This window comes from Pantherophis guttatus, chromosome 9 (assembly GCF_059756535.1).
Source record: "Pantherophis guttatus breed Tessera chromosome 9, ASM5975653v1, whole genome shotgun sequence".
NCBI lineage: Eukaryota > Metazoa > Chordata > Lepidosauria > Squamata > Colubridae > Pantherophis > Pantherophis guttatus.
The window spans coordinates 15,832,921-15,854,140 of record NC_142071.1 but is presented as its reverse complement, the minus strand read 5'-3'; the positions used below and the strand labels follow the sequence as shown (position 1 = coordinate 15,854,140).

Genomic DNA, 21,220 nt, shown 5'->3' with positions numbered 1-21,220 from the left:
CCAAGTTAAGTCCTAGCACTTGAACTATTAACAAAGCTGGATAGCTAAATGGGAACAGAGCAGTACAATAGTAGCTATAAACCCTGTGGCACTGACATTGTGAGAGACAGTAGGGAAAAAATTAGCTTTTAAGTAAAGGGATGAGTGCTGCTCATGCTTAGCGGACAGAAGGACCCCACTATTTTGTCTTGTTCTATTTGCACACGAGTGTATCTCTAGGGGGAAAGTGAAATCATTAAAAATATGAGCATGAAGAAATCAACTCTTATCAACATCAATGCAGCTCTATGTTATGTATGTATTCCTATTTCTTCTTCTATCAAGGATCTGCAAATAGGCTATTCAATTCACCACTAGAGAGCTTGTTTCTTAACTTAATAGATTTAAGAAGAGTTGCCACACTGTCCCTGAACCTAGAAAAGAATGGGGAAATTTTCCAGGAGTCTGCTCAGTCTTTACATGTTCAGAGAACAAATACAATTTCTTGCAGTTTCCTGAATCCTGGTCAAAATCTAAGAAGTGATTCAACAACTATTTCCCTGACATTTGCTTTTGTCTTGAGCGTGGACAATTATCTTTTTTCCTCTGCAGGAAGAAGAACTGGGTAGTGATACATGGAAATACTGGCTGTATATCAAGATTCAACATTAAAATCTGGGGTTTAATTTGCCTGAATGTAATAATGCATAATTTAATATATAATAATATATCTTTGATATATGATAGAAAACATCTAAGAATTCTTATCTAAAAAAATATATGTAATGTTCTCATTTGATATATATTTGATACTTACATACTAAAGTAAAGAAGAGCCGTGGTTGGCATAGTGGTTAGAGTTCAGTACTGCAGGCTAAATCTGCCAATTGCCAGCAATTCGATTTTCACCGTTTCAAGGTTGACTCCATCCTTCCGAGGTCGGTAAAAACCAGACTGCTGGGGGCAATGTGCAGACTCTGTAAACTGCCTAGAGTGGGCTGTAAAGCACTGTGAAGCGGTATATAAGCCTAAATGTTATTGCTATTGCTACTTCCAAGTGATTGTTCATAATCACCAAAATTTTAGGACTGAGAGGTTCTTTTTTTTTAAAAAAGCAACTTAAGTAAAAAAAGGGGGGGAGAAAAAGGGGGATGATAGTGACAGAACAGAACATTTGCCTACTAACTAAGCTATTAACTAACTAAACAAGTACATTTAAAGTGACAAAATATTCTGTTCTGCTCCATTCCATTCTATTCAGAACTCTGTCACTTGTCAGTGTCACAAAAACTCTCCAAGTGATTATGTGACATCAAGTCATTTTTGGCTCCTAGTGACCGTGTGCGTTTTTTTCCCATGATGATCTATCTCTGACTGGCTCTTCCAACAGTGCCTTCACTGCCATTATAACTGAGTCCATCTACCTTGCTGCTGATCTTCTACATTCTTCCGCTTTTCCCAGCATTAGAGCTTCTCCTAGTAACCGATACAAAATTATTTTAACTGGAGAGAGCAGAAATGGAATCAGAAGCATCCTGCACATTGTGGTCCTCTCTTGGATTCTAGCATTAGCTTAACAGTTGCCCAGGGCTGAAAAAAGGCCCAAGACTAAGTTACTTTTCAGGATCATCATTTAAATCCAATGCAACAACTGGGCAATACAGTGAAGATGACACGAAGAATTTACAGGCAACGCTTGCATTTACAGATGAACAGTACTGTGATAATAAGTACCTCAAGCAACAAGATTTCCCTCCCAAATTAAGTTCAAGACAGAGATGCTATTAAATATATAACACCTAGATTTTTTTAACCTGAGGCTATGCCTCCAACAGATAACAGAAAAGGCCGAAAGGTTCATAGCAATTACTAGCCTACAAAAAAATTGTACGAGCTGGAGGAAAGATTTAGTTTCTATGCAAGGCTTTGAGGATGTTTCACCCAATGGTAGGAATAAAAGGGGCAATTACTGTAACTCTATCTTGTCTCTACCAAACTACACACTAATCTGCATGAAGCTCTAAGCATGGGTCTACATGAAATTCTCTTGCATATACCTACAGGAAAGGTGACATGTCTGCTGGGTCCCAAAGGTGCCAGCGAAACAAGAAAAACTTTCTTGTTTTTCTTTGAAGACATTTCACTCCTCATCCAAGAAGCTTCTTCAGCTCTGACTGGATGGTGGGGAATGGAAGGATTTATACTCCTTGCCGACAGCTGTCCATTTGCATTCTTTTAGCGAGTCATTAAGGCCAGCTGGAGGTTTATCTGTGTCATCAGAGTCACCTTAATGGTGCAAATGAGTGTGTGAAGCCTTCTTGGAATGGTTGAAAGGACTGTGTTGTAGACTGGAGATAGATGATGTCATATCCCTCCCCCTTTGTTGAGAGAGGACTATTCAATTTTGACATAGTTGGCTTCTTTGACTCCCTTTCAAACCAGCAGTCTTCTTTGTCCAAAATCAGGTGACTTTGATAACTCGCTAAAAGAATGCAAATTACCAGCTGAATGCAAGCAGTATAAATCCTTCCATTCCCCACCATCCAATCAGACCTGAAGAAGCTTCTTGGATGAGAAGTGAAACATCTTCAAAGAAAAACCAGAAAGTCCAGTTGCCTCTTGAAATAAAAGCACCTTTGGGACAACCAGGCCCTGGATGACTGAGAATCACCATAGACGTGTCCATTGGATTTTTTTTTTTAAATACTTTATTGAATTTTCCAAAATAAAAAGAAAATATATATACAATCTCTATCTCCATCAGAGGTACAGTGTTTATACAATTTGGTGAATCATACGTTAAACAAACTTCATCCTTAGCTATAGAATATTCTATGCAATATAACTCAAATTCAAGTGCATAACAAGTCATATCCTAAAGTCATGTTTTGGTTTTGTTCTTCAACCAATTATACCAATTTCCCCATACTTCATCATATTTCGATTTCTCCTCATTCTTTAACTCACTCGTCAATTTTGCCATTTCTGCGCACTCTAGGATTTTGTTTATTAATGTTTCTTCTGAGGGTGTAGATTTATTTTTCCAGCATTTCGCAAAGGCTAGTCTAGCCGCGGTTGTAATCTGGATTAGTGTCCATTGGATTTTTACCTGATTTAAGAGAGAGATCATACTGCAAATCCCAAAATGAACCTTGTTCAAATAGGTTCATTTGCCTAGTTGATTTCTCCCACTTTCATCCCTCGCATCTTTTTTTTAAAATCATATGTTAGAAGAAATATCCTTCTGGGTTCAGCTCCAAGTGAGGAAAAAGACATTGGAAACATGGAGACTGCTGGGAAAGATAGTTTAATGGTGGACAGGATCAAATGGTTTGAGTTCCTGAACAGAAAAGGGGCGAGATGCAGCGAGTCCCGGGTTTTATGCCCTCTCTGACTTTGAACTTCTTGGGGCCCCGAAAAAGTATCCTGATTGGTTGTCAGACTCCCAGGGGGTGGGGGTCTTAGCTAGCCTTGCTGGCTGATGTAATCTTCCCAGGTGCCATGTGGTAAGTTTCTGTTGCTAGATGGGTCCTATTGTGTTAGTTTCTGTTGCTAGATGGGTCCTATTGTGTTGCAGATGATGGTCCATTGACAAAGGGTGGGGGGGGGACAGGAAGGTGGGAAGTGCTTTGTCTTTAAAACATGCTTCTCCATTTCTCATACAGGGAAACATAATATTCTGCCTTTTTAATATTTCCTAAAATATTTCATTCTTCTAGAAAAGGGGTGGGTGCTAACTTCTTATACATATTTATATCTGCCCTGGGCTCAAGATTATAAAATGTATGAATGTATATCCTGAGCATCTGGTAGGAATCCTAAGAGTGCTTTTCAATAATCAGAGGAAAAGACAATTTCATCCTTTGCCGCTCCATTTTACAGGTAGTCCTTGACTTAGTTTGTTTAGTGACTGTTTAAAGTTACAACAGCACGGAAAAAAGTGACTTATGACTCTCTTTCATACTTACAACCCTTGTAGCATCCCTATAGTCACGTAATCAAAATCTGGATGCTTGGCAACTGGTTCATATTTATGACAGTTGCAGTGTCCCGGGATCATGTGATCCCTTTCTGCGACCTTTTGATCAGCAAATTCAATGGGGAAGCCAGATTCACTTTACAACCATGTTACTAACTTAACAGCTGTAATGATTCACTTAACAACTGTGGCAAGAAAAGTCATAAAATGGGGCAAAACTCACTTATAAATGTCTGATTTAGCAACAATTGTGGGCTCAATTGTGGTTGTAAGTCGAACACTATTTGTACCTTTCCTCATGCATAATCTATTATCCAAAATTTCACAACAAATACTTTTCTTCTATTTTCTTTATTACAGTATGAAAGAATTCTCAAACTTGGGCAGATGACCCTCTTAAATAAAACAACCAATTGTGCAAAATTGCTGGAATGTTTAGCACCATTTTCTATGATTACATAGATAGAATAATAAAGTTGACTCTGGAAATTGGGATCTTGAACTACATACAACATAGCTTCAAGGTGAAATAGCAAAATAGCATCCCTCCCCAAATCCCTCCCCAGATTGAGCTAACCTCAATCTGGCAATATACATTTTGCACAGACATTGCAACTCCCAATTTCCTTACATAGTCCAAAAGATTATGCTAGCTAGAAATCTGGGAACTGCAGTCCATATATATCCAGAAAACTCCTGGTTGGTGAAGCGGGACTATGTAATGTCACCTTCCAATTTAAATAGTATTTTAAAGTTATATTCTTAAGCAAGTTGTCAGCCTCAGCTTTGCCTGCTTCAGCTGCCATAAGAAACGGGGGAGGGATTACTTATGGGGCGAAGGGAGGGGGAAGATGCAGGAGGTGTTTTTTTTCTTTCCATTGTAGGACGTGTCTTCCAAGGAATCGAAAGTGGATCTTCAAAGGAAACGGCTGACCAACTGCCCTACATTCCTGATGAATGACGCTGCCAGACGTGATGCCACCTGACCTTTGGGAGATCTTTGGATTGGCTGATGACCAATGGACACGGGGGGGGGAGAAGCTTAGTAGATGCTATTTCGCGCGTTTTGCTCACTTCCAGCTTTACCTGGGTTGCGATCATTTCATATTCAGTAAAAGTACTAAACTCTTCAAAATGTTTGAGTTTGGGTTTTTCTTTCCTGAGTATTGAAGGAAGCATACCTGACATTAAGCTGGAAGTCACATCCAGTCATCCCGGACAAAAACCGAGGGGACTGTAAATCCAAAATATGTCAGATCGAGGGAGTGATGGAGAAGAGAAGATGGGGGCAGCGGTTTCAACAGCAGCCGCCCTCCAGTCGGAAAAAGAGACTGCAGAATGGTTGGAAAGACTCCGTTTAGAGCCGGAGGAAGCTAGATGGTCGAAAGGAGTGGGGAGACTGCCGGACTGGGGGGAGGAACCCCGGGGAGTGACGACTTCCAGACCCCGTAAAAAAGAGGCAGTGTGGATGCAAGAGCAAAAAGAACGTCTCATGATAGAACAAGCCTTGCACCTTATCCGTGATGTAGAAGAAAGCAGAAAAAAACGTGAGTCTTTTGGAATTCCTGTGGAGAAGGGGGAAGCAGGCCCCAGGGGGGAGCCAGAAGAGACAGCCTGCGGGGGAGAGGAAGAGTTTGAGGAGGGAACATCCCAGGCTTCGGCAGCTCGAGGGAGAGATGCAGCCGGCCAGAGAACCCCAGCCTTGCAGGCCCCCCCCCCCCGCAGACGTAAAAAGCCAAAAATCCCCCCCCTTCCTGGGAAGTTTGATGGGAATCCTAAAGCCTTGGGATTTTTCCTGACCCAAGTGTGGAACCACATGCAGGACTGGGGGGAGGACTACGAAACAGAGGCGGCTAAAGTCAGAAGCGTCGCGAATGCCCTAGAGGGAGTAGCTGCTGAGTGGATGGTGGTTCTCCACAATAACAACTCCCTCTTGCTGAGAAATTACAACCAGTTCATGAGGGCCCTTAGGAGGCGTTTTGAAGACCATTTAGCTGAACGAAAGGCGAGACTCAGAATGAAGAGCATTCAGCAGGGCCGGAGGCCGGTAGCAGAGTATATCCAAGAGTTTCGTGAACTGGCACCCTATATGACAGGCTGGTCAGAAATGGCTCTTTTGGAGAGCTTCAAGGATGGATTGAATGAAGAGATATATCGAGACTGCAGAAGCATGGGGGTCCCTGATGATTTGGATAGATGGTACATAGTAGCTGAGGATGTAGAGATCGAGCTGAGACGGAGCGAACTCCGAGGAAGGCGGTTGGGGGACCAGTCATCCTCTTTCCACCGTAAGGGGGCACCCAAGATGACTGGCGGGAAGACCGAATTCAAACCCAAGTCAAAGCCCTTCACCTGTTTCAAATGTGGGAAGGAGGGTCACCGGGCTGCCGAATGTTTCTCCAAGCCACCGCCAAAAGCTTCCGGGGCCGGCCAAAAGAAAGGCGACAAAATACCCGCCAAAACCCGCGGCACCGCCCTGAAAGGAGAAGTCGTTGAGTTCACTCCCCGAAACCAGGGTGAGTTGGGAACTCCAATCAACGATGACGACAGCGAGACGGACTCCGACTCCGACACCGACGATCGGGTGAGTCACACGGAAGAACCCTTATTCATCCCCGTAGAAATAAGGGTGCCCTCCACAGGGGCTCACGCGCAATTGTTAGCCCTGTTGGACTCGGGGTGCACTAGGTGCATAATTAGCCCCAAAGTAGTGGAGGAAATGGGACTGAGACTAAAAACTTTAAAAAGACCCATTGCATTTTGTCAATTAGACGGGTCGATTGCAGGAGGGGGCCCAGCTAGCTTTATGACCGAACCCCTTGAACTGCAGTTGGGGAATCATGTAGAGAATCTCAGATTTATTGTAGCCCCTGGTATGGAAAGACCCCTCATTCTAGAACTTCATTTTTACCAAACTTGATTTAAGAGAGGCATACTACCGAGTGAGAATAAAAGAGGGAGATGAATGGAAGACAGCATTTAATTGCCCACTGGGATGTTTCCAGTTTAGAGTACTCCCTTTTGGACTACAGGGAGCCCCGGCTGTGTTCATGCAGTTGATCAACCAAGTATTGCACGAGCACCTGTATAAGGGGGTGTTGGTCTATTTGGATGACATTCTGATTTATTCTGACAACATGGCCGACCATGTAAGATTGGTTCGAGCGGTCTTGAAGAAACTCAGAGCAGCTGAACTCTATGCCAAACTTTCTAAATGTGAATTTCACCAAGACAAAATCGACTATCTTGGATATCGTATATCGCATGAGGGAATAGAGATGGACCCTGAAAAGGTCCGGGCAGTACTGGAATGGGCCGCACCGCGCACCCGTAAACAGTTACAGAGTTTTTTAGGGTTTGCTAAATTTTATAGACAATTTATCCCCTCTTTCGCGAAAATCGCACTACCAATTACAGACTTGCTAAAAACCAAATGGGAAGTAAGGCCCAAACCTTCGAAACCACTAGAATGGACTATGGACTGTCAAGCTGCTTTCGAAAAATTAAAACGGCTGTTTGCGGCTGAACCTGTCCTCAAACACCCCGACCTTTTGTAGTACAAGCTGACGCTAGCGACGTAGCTGTAGGAGCAATACTCTTGCAAAAGAATGAAAACGGGATATTACAACCCTGTGCTTACACGTCCCGTAAACTATCAGACACGGAAAGGAGATGGGCCATATGGGAGAAAGAGGCATTTGCAGTTAGATGGGCGCTGTTAACATGGAGACAGTTTTTGGAAGGGGCGAAACATCCTTTCGAAGTGTGGACTGATCATAAGAATCTAGAAGCATTAAAAACACCATGAAAACTATCACCAAAACAGGCTCGTTGGGCCCAACATTTCAAGCGTTTCAATTTCACTTTACGTTACCTTCCTGGTGGAAAAAATTTCATGGCGGACGCACTTTCCAGATTGCCGCAGTACAACAGCATCAAGAAGGAAGTGGTTCAACCAATGATCCCCTTGACAAAATTGGCAACACCTGTCACTACCAGAGCGCAGCGTAAAGCCGAACCAGAACTCTCGGGGGATTTACTCGGAAAATTGCGAGAAGCGCTAAAAACTGACGAGTGGTTTAAGAACCACTCGAATGAATGCACACTTCGTGACAGACTAGCTTGGGTTGGATCGAAATTGTATGTTCCAACCACTTTAAGGACAACCGTATTGACATATGCTCATGATGCTAAGGCCGCAGGACACTTTGCGTTTGTCAAGACTCTACATCTTGTTAAGAGACAATTTTGGTGGCCTGCACTTAAAAAGGACATAGAGGCATATGTGGCTAGCTGTCCAGTATAAAAGACCTCCAGGAAAATCCCCTGGATTACTGCAAAGTGTGGCTAGACCGAACGCCCCATGAAAGGAAATATCTATGGATTTTATTGTGGACTTACCAGATAGTGAGGGCTGCACTGTCATTTGGGTAGTAACTGATTTGTTTTCCAAACAAGTACATTTCATCCCTTGCTCAAAGATCCCTTCAGCAAAAACCCTCACAAAACTGTTTATTCGGCAGATTTACCGACTACATGGATCTCCGAAAAGAATAATTTCTGACAGGGGTGTGCAATTTACTTCCAGTTTCTGGAAGGAGTTTTTGAAATTGATAGGCTCCGCACAGGAGTTAAGTTCCAGTCACCACCCTCAGACAAATGGGGCCTGTGAAAGAACCAATGGGGTGCTCGAACAATACCTGAGGTGTTACGTAAATTACCAACAAGACAATTGGGTAGACTTGTTGCCATTTGCAGAAGTGGCATATAACAATTCTGTACACAGTAGCACCGGATTCACCCCTTTTAAGGTCGCATCAGGCCAGGATTTTGTACCCATTCCCGAGCTACCACAAGATGATCCCCAAAATCCCTCCTTGATGGATTGGATTGAACAATTAAAGAGCACATGGGCAGTGACTCGGAAGGCATTAGATGAGGCACACCGGGCTCATAAGGCGCAAGCCGATAAGAAAAGGTCCCCAGCTCACATTTATAAAGTGGGGGATAAAGTCTATTTATCTACCAAATACTTACAGACCACCCAGAAGTCCAAAAAGCTGGAACCTAAGTATGTGGGACCATTCCGTGTGATTAGACTGATTAATCCAGTAACAGTTGAATTGGAATTGCCAAAAACGTTGAGACGTATACATCCTGTATTTCATGTTAGTTTATTGAAACCTGAACACTCGTTTCCCCTAAGGGATGACCAAAGCACCCCTCCCATTCCCATTCTCATAGAGGGGGAGCAGTTTCTTTCATTTTTTTCATTACTTTTAGGCCAGCAGTGTCCAACCTTAGCAACTTAAGACCTGTGGACTTCAACTTTCAGAATTCCCCAGCCAGCCATGTTGTCTGGGGAATTCTGGGAGTTGAAGTCCACAGGTCTTAAAAGTTGTCAAGACTGAACATCACTGTTTTATACACTTCACCTCTAAGCACAGAAATAACTGTATTTATGTAAAATCTGTCTAAAAAGGTTCTTAATCAGCAGCTAAATTATCTTCTTCTAGTTGTAATTCTTTTCTATTTTATCTCACAAATATCAAAGTACCAAAACCCACTTACATGCCTAAAGCCATGATTGTTTGAAAGGAGATATGTACCACAGAGTAACATGACCATTTGTCTGTTAAGACTCAATTTATTTTGTTTGTTCTAATCTGTTTTCTTCTATGTACATAGCTAATTACATAGATATGTTATGTATTTGCTAAAGGGATTCTGGTCCATAAAAGCTTAGGTATGTTAGGGTAAACACTGCTGCTCTTTGAAATCTGAGTCACTTTAGAAGCAGTGAGCTACAAGTGACATAGATCTCATAAAAGCATGTGCTACTGCCATCTACTGGTAAATAGAAGAATAACCAGGATGGTTATTATTCAGCCATGATCCAGAAAAGAATCACTGGAAAAAGAAAAAAAGGGTCTCTATCCCTCCAGAAGGAGACGGTATAAAGGTTGTGTCTTAACACTTCTATCACTGAACACTTTCAATAATGTTCCTTTGTGCAACACACAAGAAAAATAACTCATAAAATGAAAACCTCGAACCAAGGAAAAATCACATTACTAAGTCGATTTTTGGCTCAAAACTAGATGCCACATGGTGGTGATCTAATTTAGAAACCTTAACAGAGCCACAAGTCCTAAATCTAGCTGAGATTTCAAGACACTAGTCCTAAAGAACAATCTAATCAAGTTTACAATGAATTTTACTGCATTTCAAAATAGAAGCTGTAATTGTAGAATTGGAAAGTATTTTTTTTAATTATCAAAATGAATGAGAAAGCACTTAAACTTTAAGGAAAGTTTAAGTATTTTCAATTTAATTGTTTTGGGGAGAAGAAATTATAGAAATTGATTACAGTTATACCCCACATAGATTCTCTTATAACAAACAGGTTATAAACGCTGTAAAATAAACACATACATTGAGCAAAACTACACCCAGTGTAAACAAAATAGGTGATGTTTTTCCTGCCTCATATTAAGACATGGTCACCCAACAAAATTAGAAAGGGATTCAATGCAAGTAGTAGTACATAATTGACTTATTAAAATGCTACAAGTTGGCACCTAGCTTTATCTGTTTAAAGAGGAATTAGCTTCGCTCATAGCATGGGACAGAACACATTGGGAAGAGCTGGTTATAGACAACCTGTGCAATTAAAATTGTTTATCTAAAAGGAAAGAATTGCTGGCTGGCTAGCAGGTTTCCCCTGCTAAATCTCATCTCTTATTTACTGACCAGTATCCCACTTATCACATTTCTTCTTCATATTGGAGCAACATCAAGGTCAAAAAATCTAATAAATGATGAAATGTTTCCTCAATTATTTCTTAATTGTTTTTCCAAAACAAAGTCTCCTCCACGAGAAAACTGATGCTTCCACTAAGTATGCCTAGTATGGCCCTTGAGATACTGCCCCTACAGTTGCATAAGGTAGATTTCATTAAAAAGTTGGGTACACCCAAACAGCCTCCTCATAAATATTAATGAACCCAAAGTGCTTGGGTTTTAGGAGCATTTCAACATCAATTAGGTCTGGCTGAAGTCCTGCATTTCAGGGTTCCTCTTTCCAACAAATTAAACTCCAGATTAGGACAGCTTTATTGAGCTAGCCAAAGGTTTACAAACCTTATGCAAGCTTTTGAGCTTCTAGGAACTCTTTACCCAGTTGATTGAATGACTATTCCCAAAGTACAGGTAGTCCTTCACTTACAACCACAATTGAGCCCAAAATTTCTATTGCTAAGTGAGACATTTGTTAAGTGAGTTTTGTCCCATTTTACGACCTTTCTTGCCACAATTGTTAAGTGAATAACTGCAGTTACTAAGTTAGTAATATGGTTGTTAAGTGAATCTGGCTTCCCCATTGACTTTGCTTGTCAGAAGGTCACAACAGATGATAACATGACCCTGGGACACTCCAACTGTCATAAATATGAATCAGTTATTAAGTGTCTGAATTTTCATCACATGACCCTGGGGATGCTGAAATAGTCATAAGTGTGAAAAATGGTCATAAGTTACTCTTTTCAGTGCCGCTGCAATTTTGAGTCACTAAATGAACTGTTGTAAATTGAGGAGTACCTGTAATCTTTTTTTTAAATTTTTTATTAGGACTACCTGTAATCTTTAGCAGCCTTTCCCAACCCAAAATACCCTTCAGAAAGAATGAGATAAGCATTCTTGAAACAACCAATTCAAAACTGAGAAAATTTTCCAGAAATTGGCATAAATGCCAACCTACGTTACACAACCAACTAGGTCAGACCTATAAAGCACATGGGTAGGGCTATTTACCAGTACTAACATGTCCTACATACAGGAAAGCATCATTTTTTTTTTTTTTTAATTTGATTTATATGCCGCCCTTCTCCGGAGACTCAGGGCGGCTTACAGTGCATTCAGCAATAGCCTTCATACTTTTGTATATTTATACAAAGTCAGCTTATTGCCCCCACAAACTGGGTCCTCATTTAACCTACCTTAGAAAGGATGGAAGGCTGAGTCAACCTTGAGCCTTGGAGAGATTCGAACCAGCAGTAAATTGCAGGCAGCTGTGTTAATAACAAGGTGCTTTAAACCACTGTAGTACCAAGGCTCTTTTTGTATTTGCACCAACTCTTTTATATATTTAAAACGATCACTTTAAATCAATAAAAGTTCTGGACAGAAGAAATACACATCTTTTACCCAACTTTCAAATTGGACTAGTGAGAGTTACTAGATTTATTTATGGTAGGGCTTGCAGCAAGAGACCTTTTCTGATATCGAAGGAATTAAAATGCAAGTATTAGTAGGCAAAGCAGCTCCAGGAGATCCCTGACAGGATACTGAAGTTTACTTCCTTTAAGAAATTAAGGCTAAAAGCAGAAAGACTTGCTGTGTTCAGGAAGCAACGCTTGGGAACTTAATGGAGCACACAATGGCTACAGGCAAAAGCTGTTGGGGAGAGTTGTGCAGAATATATTGGAAGGAAAATAAGCTTTGAATGCCTAAGAAAGACATGTATTTTCTGCCAGCTCTGATTTCAAGGCAAGCCTTTTCAAGCCTAGACAAACCTAAACCGTGCACAACAGGAAGTAACTTGAATTAACCCCTTCCAAAGCCACAATACTGCAATAGGACTGGGGCTCTTCTGGTGACGATTCTAGAAGTTTCTCCATTTTAATAAGTGTCAATTGTAAGCAAAGAAGTCATTTTTATTGACTTACAGCCAAAAGTGTATCTCAGTTAAATGAAGCAGCCAGCAGGGGAAATATCAATGTAAATTCAACCTATGTTTCAGATGGTTTTCGTGTCCTCATTCCCAGCTCCCAACCAAACAACATAACACAAGACAAAAGACATGATTACAGTTGCATTTTGAAAACTGCATCTGGCTAAAGATCTATCCTTTGACAAGTGAAAAAGCTGGTTGTGATTCTGCAGCAACTGTAAAGGTCTCATGATTACAAATGTAACATAAATGTAACATAAGAGCAACTGCCAAAATAATCCACGAAAAATGGTAGACAGGTTCCAAATTGCCATACAATTTCATTTTATTGGGACAAGTGAAATATCTAAATCTGCTGACAGATCTTTGGGGCAATGAGGTCTATCCTACAAAGTCCCAACCCTACAACATTTACAGACTGAAATTCACACACAACATTTGAAAGCATAATGAACCATGGTTCTATGCCCAAAGAAAATCAGGAGCATGCCTATTTCAACAACACAACACGAAAAATGTGTTACAGAAATATGCCTTGCCATCATGTTCCTAGCAGATGAGTGTGGAAGACTTAATAGGAAGAACTAAGCAAAAGTCACAGAAAAAGTATACCCTCATACCGTGTGTTCCTTCCAACACCACAAAATGGGAAGAATTAAACACAATTGATTCTCTTCAATCTGAGAACCTACTACAAGACTAGAACTATGTCCTTGAATTTAAGTAATCATGGGGGGGGGACGGACAATTAAGTTCTGGGTCACAGAAAACTTCAAGGCAGACAAATCTTTGGGGAAGCAACCAAGTCATAAATAGGTCTCACAGGTGTATTAATTCTACTCTACCAATGTAACCTACTTTTGCTCTATCTATCAACTCCTCTTTATTCTTTCCTGCCTCAGAGAAGAGCTCAAATGAGCTCTACTTGCAAACAATCCCTTGTGGTTATAATGATGATTGCCATCATTAGCCCTGGCTTGTCTTCAGAGACATCTACTACTTCTACCATGTCCCATTTAGTGCTGCAATTTTATTTTTTATTTCCAAGAACTTCAAGTGAGTCTTGTACTTCCAACTCTTCCAATGGGAGAAGGAAAGAGTATTTATGTTCGCTGCTTTGAAAAAAATTCCAATAAATATGAAGGTCATGTGGAATAGACAACTGATTGGTTTAAAAAGGCGGAGGGAGGTTAGCTGCTACAGTTTCAGAGTCTATGTTTGGCAGGAAACTTTTCTCTTTCATTGTTTCAAACCAATAAATAATGTTTGACTCCTGGACAGGTTGATGAAAAAGCAATAACAGCAAGAGAATCTTGGGAAACTTCAACTTCTTTTTAAAAATATTTTCAATTTAATGCCAAGTAAACTCCGATTTTTTTTTTTAAATTTTTAAACTTTTATTAATTTAAGAAACCACATAATACATTTATAAATGCAAGTAAAACAATTTACAACAAGCATCATCTTAATGATATCTACCTATAATATCTGAATTGTTACAATATCAATATCCTATATTCTTCAGTATACATTATTTCTCTCACCTTATATAATGATATTATTTTATTGATATCTGGTGTCTCTTTCTTAAATTTCATTTGATGTAAAAATTTATTTTATTCTATTGATATCTTTTTTTTTATTTAATTTTTCTTTCTTTCTTCTTCTCTTTTTTTTCACTTCCCTCTAACCATTTATACCACTTTTGCCAGACCAGATAATATTCAGATTCTTCCTTTCCTTGGATCTCCTTGGTAAGTCTATCCATCTCAGCGCATTCCATAATTTTGGATATTAATTTCTCTTGAGTCGGGACCTCTTCTTGTTTCCAATTTTGTGCGTATATGATTCTTGCTGCAGTCAAAATGTGTGTTATTAAATATATTATTTCTTTTTCATATTTGCTTGTAGGTATTCCTAATAAGTAAGTTTCTGGTTTTAATGGTACCTTTTGAGTTATTATTTGTTCCAGTTGCATTTTTATATTGTTCCAGGATTTTTTAGCTTTGGGACATGACCACCATATACGATAGTATGTCCCTTTATGCGCTTTACATTTCCAACAGCGTGGAGATGTACTGGGAAACATTTTAGAAATTCGTGCCGGTGTTAGATGCCACCTATAGAACAGTTTATAAGCATTTTCTTTGTATGGTACAGATGTTAATTTATTAATACTTTTCCACAATTTAAATTTTTTAAATTTTCTAAATTAAATACAAATTTATTCTACCATTTATTCAATTTTCTATCAAAGACTTCCTCACAATCTATTAATTCCAGGCCAGATCTATTTATCAGGTAAAAGGGCTTTCTTCTCAAGTGTTGGCTATACCAACAAAAAGAACAAGTGGATGAATGCAGCTATGCATGTTAAAAAGAAAAGAAAAGAATTTAGAATCCGTGTCAAAGAACATAAATAGAAATAAGAAGGCAGGAAGCTCAGCGGCACATGCAACTTTATTTTAAATACTGCCAGGCAAATGTATGCAGAATCAAGTCTATAAGTGGGCTAAGTGAGAAGGCGGGCACTCAAAATAAAAAGCAGATGAGCTCAGACATAGAGAATGAAGAGAACTACTTGTCAAAACAGATGGAAATATCTGAGCCCAGAAGAAAGGGTGTAAAGAACAGCTCTGCACCAACCAGATGGCAATGAAATAGACAACTCTTCCCTCTCATTGTTCAGAACTTGGAGACATGGGACCACTGACTGTCTGTTGCCATGAAGGATGGTGCAGAGGGTTAAACCAAATTAATAGGGCTCAGCAACTGAAATTTATCTATTGTCACATTGAATTCCATAACGCTCAGCATTATTTAACTGATGTGCTCAAGTATTACATTATAGTATGAGAAGCAGAAAGAGTAGAAAGGATCATATTGATTCTGTATTAAAGAGCTGTAGTGCATCTACCAAAGTTGGCATACAGTGTTGGAAGGGTAAATAAAATGAAAAGCCAAGCTCCCTTTTGAGTTGGAGCTAGCTGTCCAATGCAGAACCAGAAAGAGGAATACAGTATTTAGTTTTCAAAAGCTACCGAAGAGGAGGTCCTTGGTGCTCTCTGAGCTTGGTTGTTTTCTTGCAGACGTTTCATTATCCAATGCATTGATTGGGTAATGAAACGTCTGCAAGAAAACAACCAAGCTCGGAGAGCACCAAGGACCCCCTCATTTCAGCCCTGAGCTACAAATATTCTCCATGTTGCCGAGTACAGCTCTATACTGACTTGCAGCATCTCTCCAGGATTTGCAGTACACGCTGGGCTTTTGCAGGTCAAGCCCACAGTGGATGAGCGCAGCCTTTGCCATCCTGCCCACTCCCACTCAGAATGTTGCTTCATACAATGTTTTCAGTTATTTTGAAGGGTGGAATATTCCACAAAAACAGATATTCACTGCCTTTCTTAAAGTCATAAAATATTTGGGAAAATTATCCAAAAATATCTCATCTCCAGTAGAAAGGTAGAAAACCATCAAGTTTTACTTTACTGTAATATATCATATATTGGGGTTAATCTAAAAAGATAAATGTTTGAATCTAAAATACTGAAAAAGGTAAAATGTAAACACTTCTGAACTTGATGTCCATGTACCTCCCATCTTAATGGCATTTGCTTTCAAGTAATCATGCATAATTTTTCACTTAATATAGACTTGATTTGGACTAGAACTTGACATACAGAAATAATGAGCAATTTTGTTTAACACTTCCAAAGTGACAAGAACAACATGGAAGAGGCAAGATTCCATCCTTTATTTATTAACTATTTCCTGTTTTTCATCACTGAGACTTACTACCTTCAGCTAAACAGATGGAGATCACACTGTATCTCAATTTGCATCAATCTGTATTCAAAAATGCATTATTCATAGCATCTTATCAGCCAAGCTTTTAGATTGAATGTCTAGAGGGAAGCTTAGAAGAGTTCAAAAATACAGTACTTTAATATGCATTTGAAGATGCATTAAGTGGACACTGACACCACCAAGTGGAGGCATTGAAAAAGGTACTATAATTCTGAGATGTATGCAGCAAAGATCATTTGTGTGTAGTCATCAAAAAACCCTGATCATGAGTGCTTTGGCAACAGATAATCACATACTGTACTAGCCTAACTTTTCATGAAATCTGTACTGTTAATTTATAAATTTGATTCAAATATACAACATGTCAGGTCCTTCCCCACCAGGTTCTGGTGGGGAAGGCCTGGATGCATTCCTCACTTTATAACCTTTTTCCTATTGCATGCCTATCCTGTACTTTGATTTACTTTCCTGGGAATGTAAGGGGGGGGGGGGGAGGAAATGGCTAGAGAGCCATTTGTTTTATCTCAGCAAGTGACGCCTGAGAACAGCTTCTTATCACCTTCTCAGCCTGAAGTTCTCAAAACAACTTTGCATCTGGGGATTGGCTTGTTCTGCACTGGACTGAGGGGAGTGGTCTCTATCCTTTTTAACCTAAAGGTTTTGCGCTGGAATCTTTAGATCCTGCCTTCTTTGTCTTGCTATCACTTTCTCTGATATAAAAGTTTCCTTTTGAAATACCAACCATTTCAAGAGTTCTACTTTCTGGAAAACAGATTGTAAAGCCACCATGTATTCCAAACTATGTTTTACAGGTTGAGGCAATAGCTAAATCAAAATTTGGAAGCCCTCTTGTTCTGCTTTTGACAACTACATTAAAAGTCAGCATGGTTTCAGATCAAAAATGCCCCACCCTCTTTAATTAGAAAACCAGTTCCTATAGCAACATCTCTTTACAGTTTTACAGACATTTCAAAGCCCATTTTACTTCCAGGTATACATGTCACTTCAAGAGCTGTTTTACCTATATTCATTTCAAGTGGCTCTTTTCTCCAATCTTTTCTTGAAGCAACCACCTTCTCTGGTAGTCTGTGTTCAGAGAAAGTAGTCAACTCAAAATCACAGTGAGCTGCCAGGGTAAGGGTGAATTAACAAACATTGATCTCACTACGCTTAGTCTAATACTACAATCACATAATCCTTTTAAACATCTCTAATATAGAATAGTGCTTGGATGCTAAAGAATGGAATTTCAGCTAAATAGGCTTTTGGCTAGGTGTTTTCCAACTTAATTGGGGAAATGGCTGTTTTAAATACCAGTATTTTAAGAAATCTGCACACTACTTTAGAACAATTTTATATGCATCCAATAAAGTGATAACGTGATAGGAAGACATTTATAAAGTGACATCACAATGCAAACTATATTACTGCCTATTTGAAACTTGGATTTTAAATCTGATATTACTTGCTACTATCCATAAGCAGGAGAGAGTGATAATGCATTTTTAAGGAATTGTTCCAGACATCCAAATGTCTCACTCATTACTTCAATTTGATAATAACTAAGTCAGTACAGTACTATTAACACCATAAATTAAACATTGACTTAAAGCCAATGTTACCTTTATTGTTCATTCATGTAGTATTATACATTTTATTAGTTTTTAAAAATCACAAGAAGAGCCAGATTATCATTAAACCACAGATTACATAAAAGAGGTTGAACAACTGGATGTAAGCAACAATTTCATAGTAAAATAGTAACTTTGTCTTGCCAAGCCTTTTGCTCCGAGTACAGGATTTGAGATTTGTGAACCATAAAATCTCAGCCACAAAATGGGTGTTGTATTAATAGACACTGTAGATGATATCTACTTCCCTCTTAATAGTGCCCCAAAATCCTGCAAGCCAAGGAAAACAAAGTGACAGAGATTCAGGTGATTCAACATGTCTAAAGTAATTGTCAGCCCCATGAATTGTGGAATAGTTAGATACTAAATCACATGATTTATAGCTATATATCTCAACACTTACAACACTTGCTAATTTTGAGAGGCTAACTTCATTATATACCAGTATATGGTTAGAACAGCAATTTTAAGCAGTTACCAGGCAAACATATTTGTCACATGTTGGCTTCTCAATGTTGTAATAACCCATATTACTGACATATCTCTTATATATTGCCTTTAAATGTGTATAACAGCTTTCCAGTTTCGTCACTATGTATTTGTAGAAATAAAAACCCAGTATGTTAATGTTATCTCAGAAGCTAGGGATGGATGTTACAGCAAATGGAAAACTTTAAAAATCGGGAGCGCAAAACAAAAATTAAATAGATTTGAAAGAAAGGTTTGCCAAATTAGAATACATTATTCTGGATTAGGTGAACAGAGTCTGACTACTGTAGATAAAAGGCAGATTTCCAAGATTTTGACTGCTGAGATCTGTTTTTGCCATTCAGAGACTGCTACTGCATAGATTAAGCTCGATTATTAGAATTCCCACAAAAGCCACATGGTCAGAAAAAAGGTAGGAAGTACTGTGCATTTTAATATACAACTACCACAATGGTACATAATCAGTCACTTAAAGCAGCAAGACCATGGCTTGTTCACCAATGTGTTTCCATAATAGTCTTTCCTCTTTAGCAAAGGCAAACCTATCCCAAGTTTACTAGGTCACTATGGCTGCGCTTTGTCACTAACTCTTTGACGTGGACCAAGCACCACTAGAGCCACTCACCTGGGGAATTCTGTTTGTTCACTTTCTACAGGGGCAGCAACAGATACCGGAAGTTCTGCTGTTGTATCAGCAACTTGTGCTTCTATGGTTTCTTCTGCTTTTACAGGCTCCTCTGCATCTGCAGCCTTTCCACTTTCCAATCCAGAGTCCTGCTCCACTGCCGAGGTGATTTCAACCTCCTCAACAGCAGGAGGCACCTTTGTTCTCTCTCCTGCAGCCACCATGTCCGCCTCTCTTTTCTTCAACTTCCCCTCAATTTCTTGCTGTCTTTTCTCATCATCTTGGCGGGCCAGATGTTCAAAGGTTTTGAATGCCTGAAAGTGATGCAGCAATCAAGCAACAACCCAATAATTAACCTACAGACCATCACTAGAGATTAGCTAACACACTGCATTTCAATTTCAAGGAGATAACAGTATTGCTCTATGTGTCAGATCAGCTCTAAGAACGAGTATTTATCTACTTGTCTGACAGTCATAAGCAGTGAATCCAGTGCATTTTATGGTGAGTGTAAAGGAGGGACAAAGTCCATTATGGATAAAGAAAATTGAGTTATTTGGATTTAAAGAAAAATGCAGAGTAAAAGGTTAATAAAGGTCTGCCACTGCCCTATAACTGCACTTCCCAAACACCAAATTAGCCACCCTGAAGAATCTCTTCCTACTCATAACTTGATACGGCTATTTCATAAACATACTTGGATCCAAACATTTATTGTATTCAGCATAAATCATACTAACGATAGCCAGTTTTTGCTATATACACTATCCCAAGCCATGGTCTGTGCTTAAGTCTTAACTGCCTCAGTTTGTCCTATATTGTACAGTACAATCCATTTTCATGTAGCACACTATGAATCCAGCAGCCAGGCCACATATTTATATATTAGATTTATATAGCCACCGATCAATCTGAAATACAAGACTGGGGGTAGCTAACACTATTAAAGATAGGTAAAAACCTATGCTCCGATCTGAATACAGAATAATAAAAGGGCCTTGGAGGTCTTCTAGTCTAACCCCCTGCTGGAGCAGGAGACCCTATACCATTTCAAACAAAGGTTGTCCAATCTGTTCTTAAAAGCGACCAGTGTTGGAGCACCCACAACTTCTGAATCTCAATCAATAAAACACCATGACTGTCTTCACACCGAGTGCCCAATCCAAACCAACCAATTATTTCACGGTTTAACAGCCCAGTTCCCGCAACCTGTTTGAACTAAATTCCTCGCCCCACTTCAGCTCTCTCTGCCTGGCCTACTTCACGGGGCCATCCTGGGGTTTTGATTTGAGAGGCTGCCTAAAACACCCGGCAGGAGAGGACAAAATTCGGGCGTCCAAAGCAGAATCGGCCGGCGGGGAGAGGGACCCAGCCAGGCTTACCCGAACGGCCATGCTCTTGGCCACGCCAGGCGGGAAGCCCAGCCGGTCCGAGGGCTGCATCAACAGCCGGTAGAAGTCGGTCTTGCGGTAGAGGAAGCCGAAGAGGATGTTCAGGAACTCCTGGACGTTGCCCACATGCTGCAAAATCCCCAGCAACGCCTGGTCGTACATGTCCGTCATGGCCCCGGAGCGCTCCATGAGGCAGGCGGGGACAAAGCGAGTCCGGACGCGGAGGCCCCACTCGCCTTTCCCGGGAAAGAGGCAAGAACTGCCCCCCGCCCCCCCCCCCGCCGCCGCCGCCGCCGCCGCCGCCTTGCCTGAGCGAACCCGCGAAGGCGATTTTGCTGTCAGGGCAACCCTAACCCTAAGGGCAATGCGGTCACGTGATCGACACGCCCCTTCCGGTCCTGTCCCGAATGTTTCCCCGGTCAACTTCCGGTTGAGTGTGAGCTACCGTTCCCGATAAAAAGTTTTCCTCCGCGCCTCTCTGTGGTTTGGCTGAGCTTTAGAAGGAAGCGCTTTTAGACACACACAAACAAAAGGGGACTCCTTGGGCTGTTTTAGGGGATCCTCCCCCCCCTTCCCACGCGAATG

General features: G+C 40.3%; 1 protein-coding gene across 1 annotated transcript in view; it reads right to left on the bottom strand.

The window, feature by feature from the left end:
• The window catches only part of NUDCD3 (NudC domain containing 3), a 101,008-nt gene extending 79,995 nt beyond the window's left edge, over window positions 1-21,013 (bottom strand). Inside the window, exons 1-2 of the mRNA XM_034436924.3 lie at window positions 20,627-21,013; window positions 19,245-19,558 (exon numbers count right to left, since the gene is read on the bottom strand). Of these exons, the coding sequence (XP_034292815.1) occupies window positions 19,245-19,558; window positions 20,627-20,824 (512 nt within the window). The 5' untranslated portion in view covers window positions 20,825-21,013. The remainder of the gene's footprint in view (window positions 1-19,244; window positions 19,559-20,626) is intronic.
• Window positions 21,014-21,220: the final 207 nt, after the last annotated feature.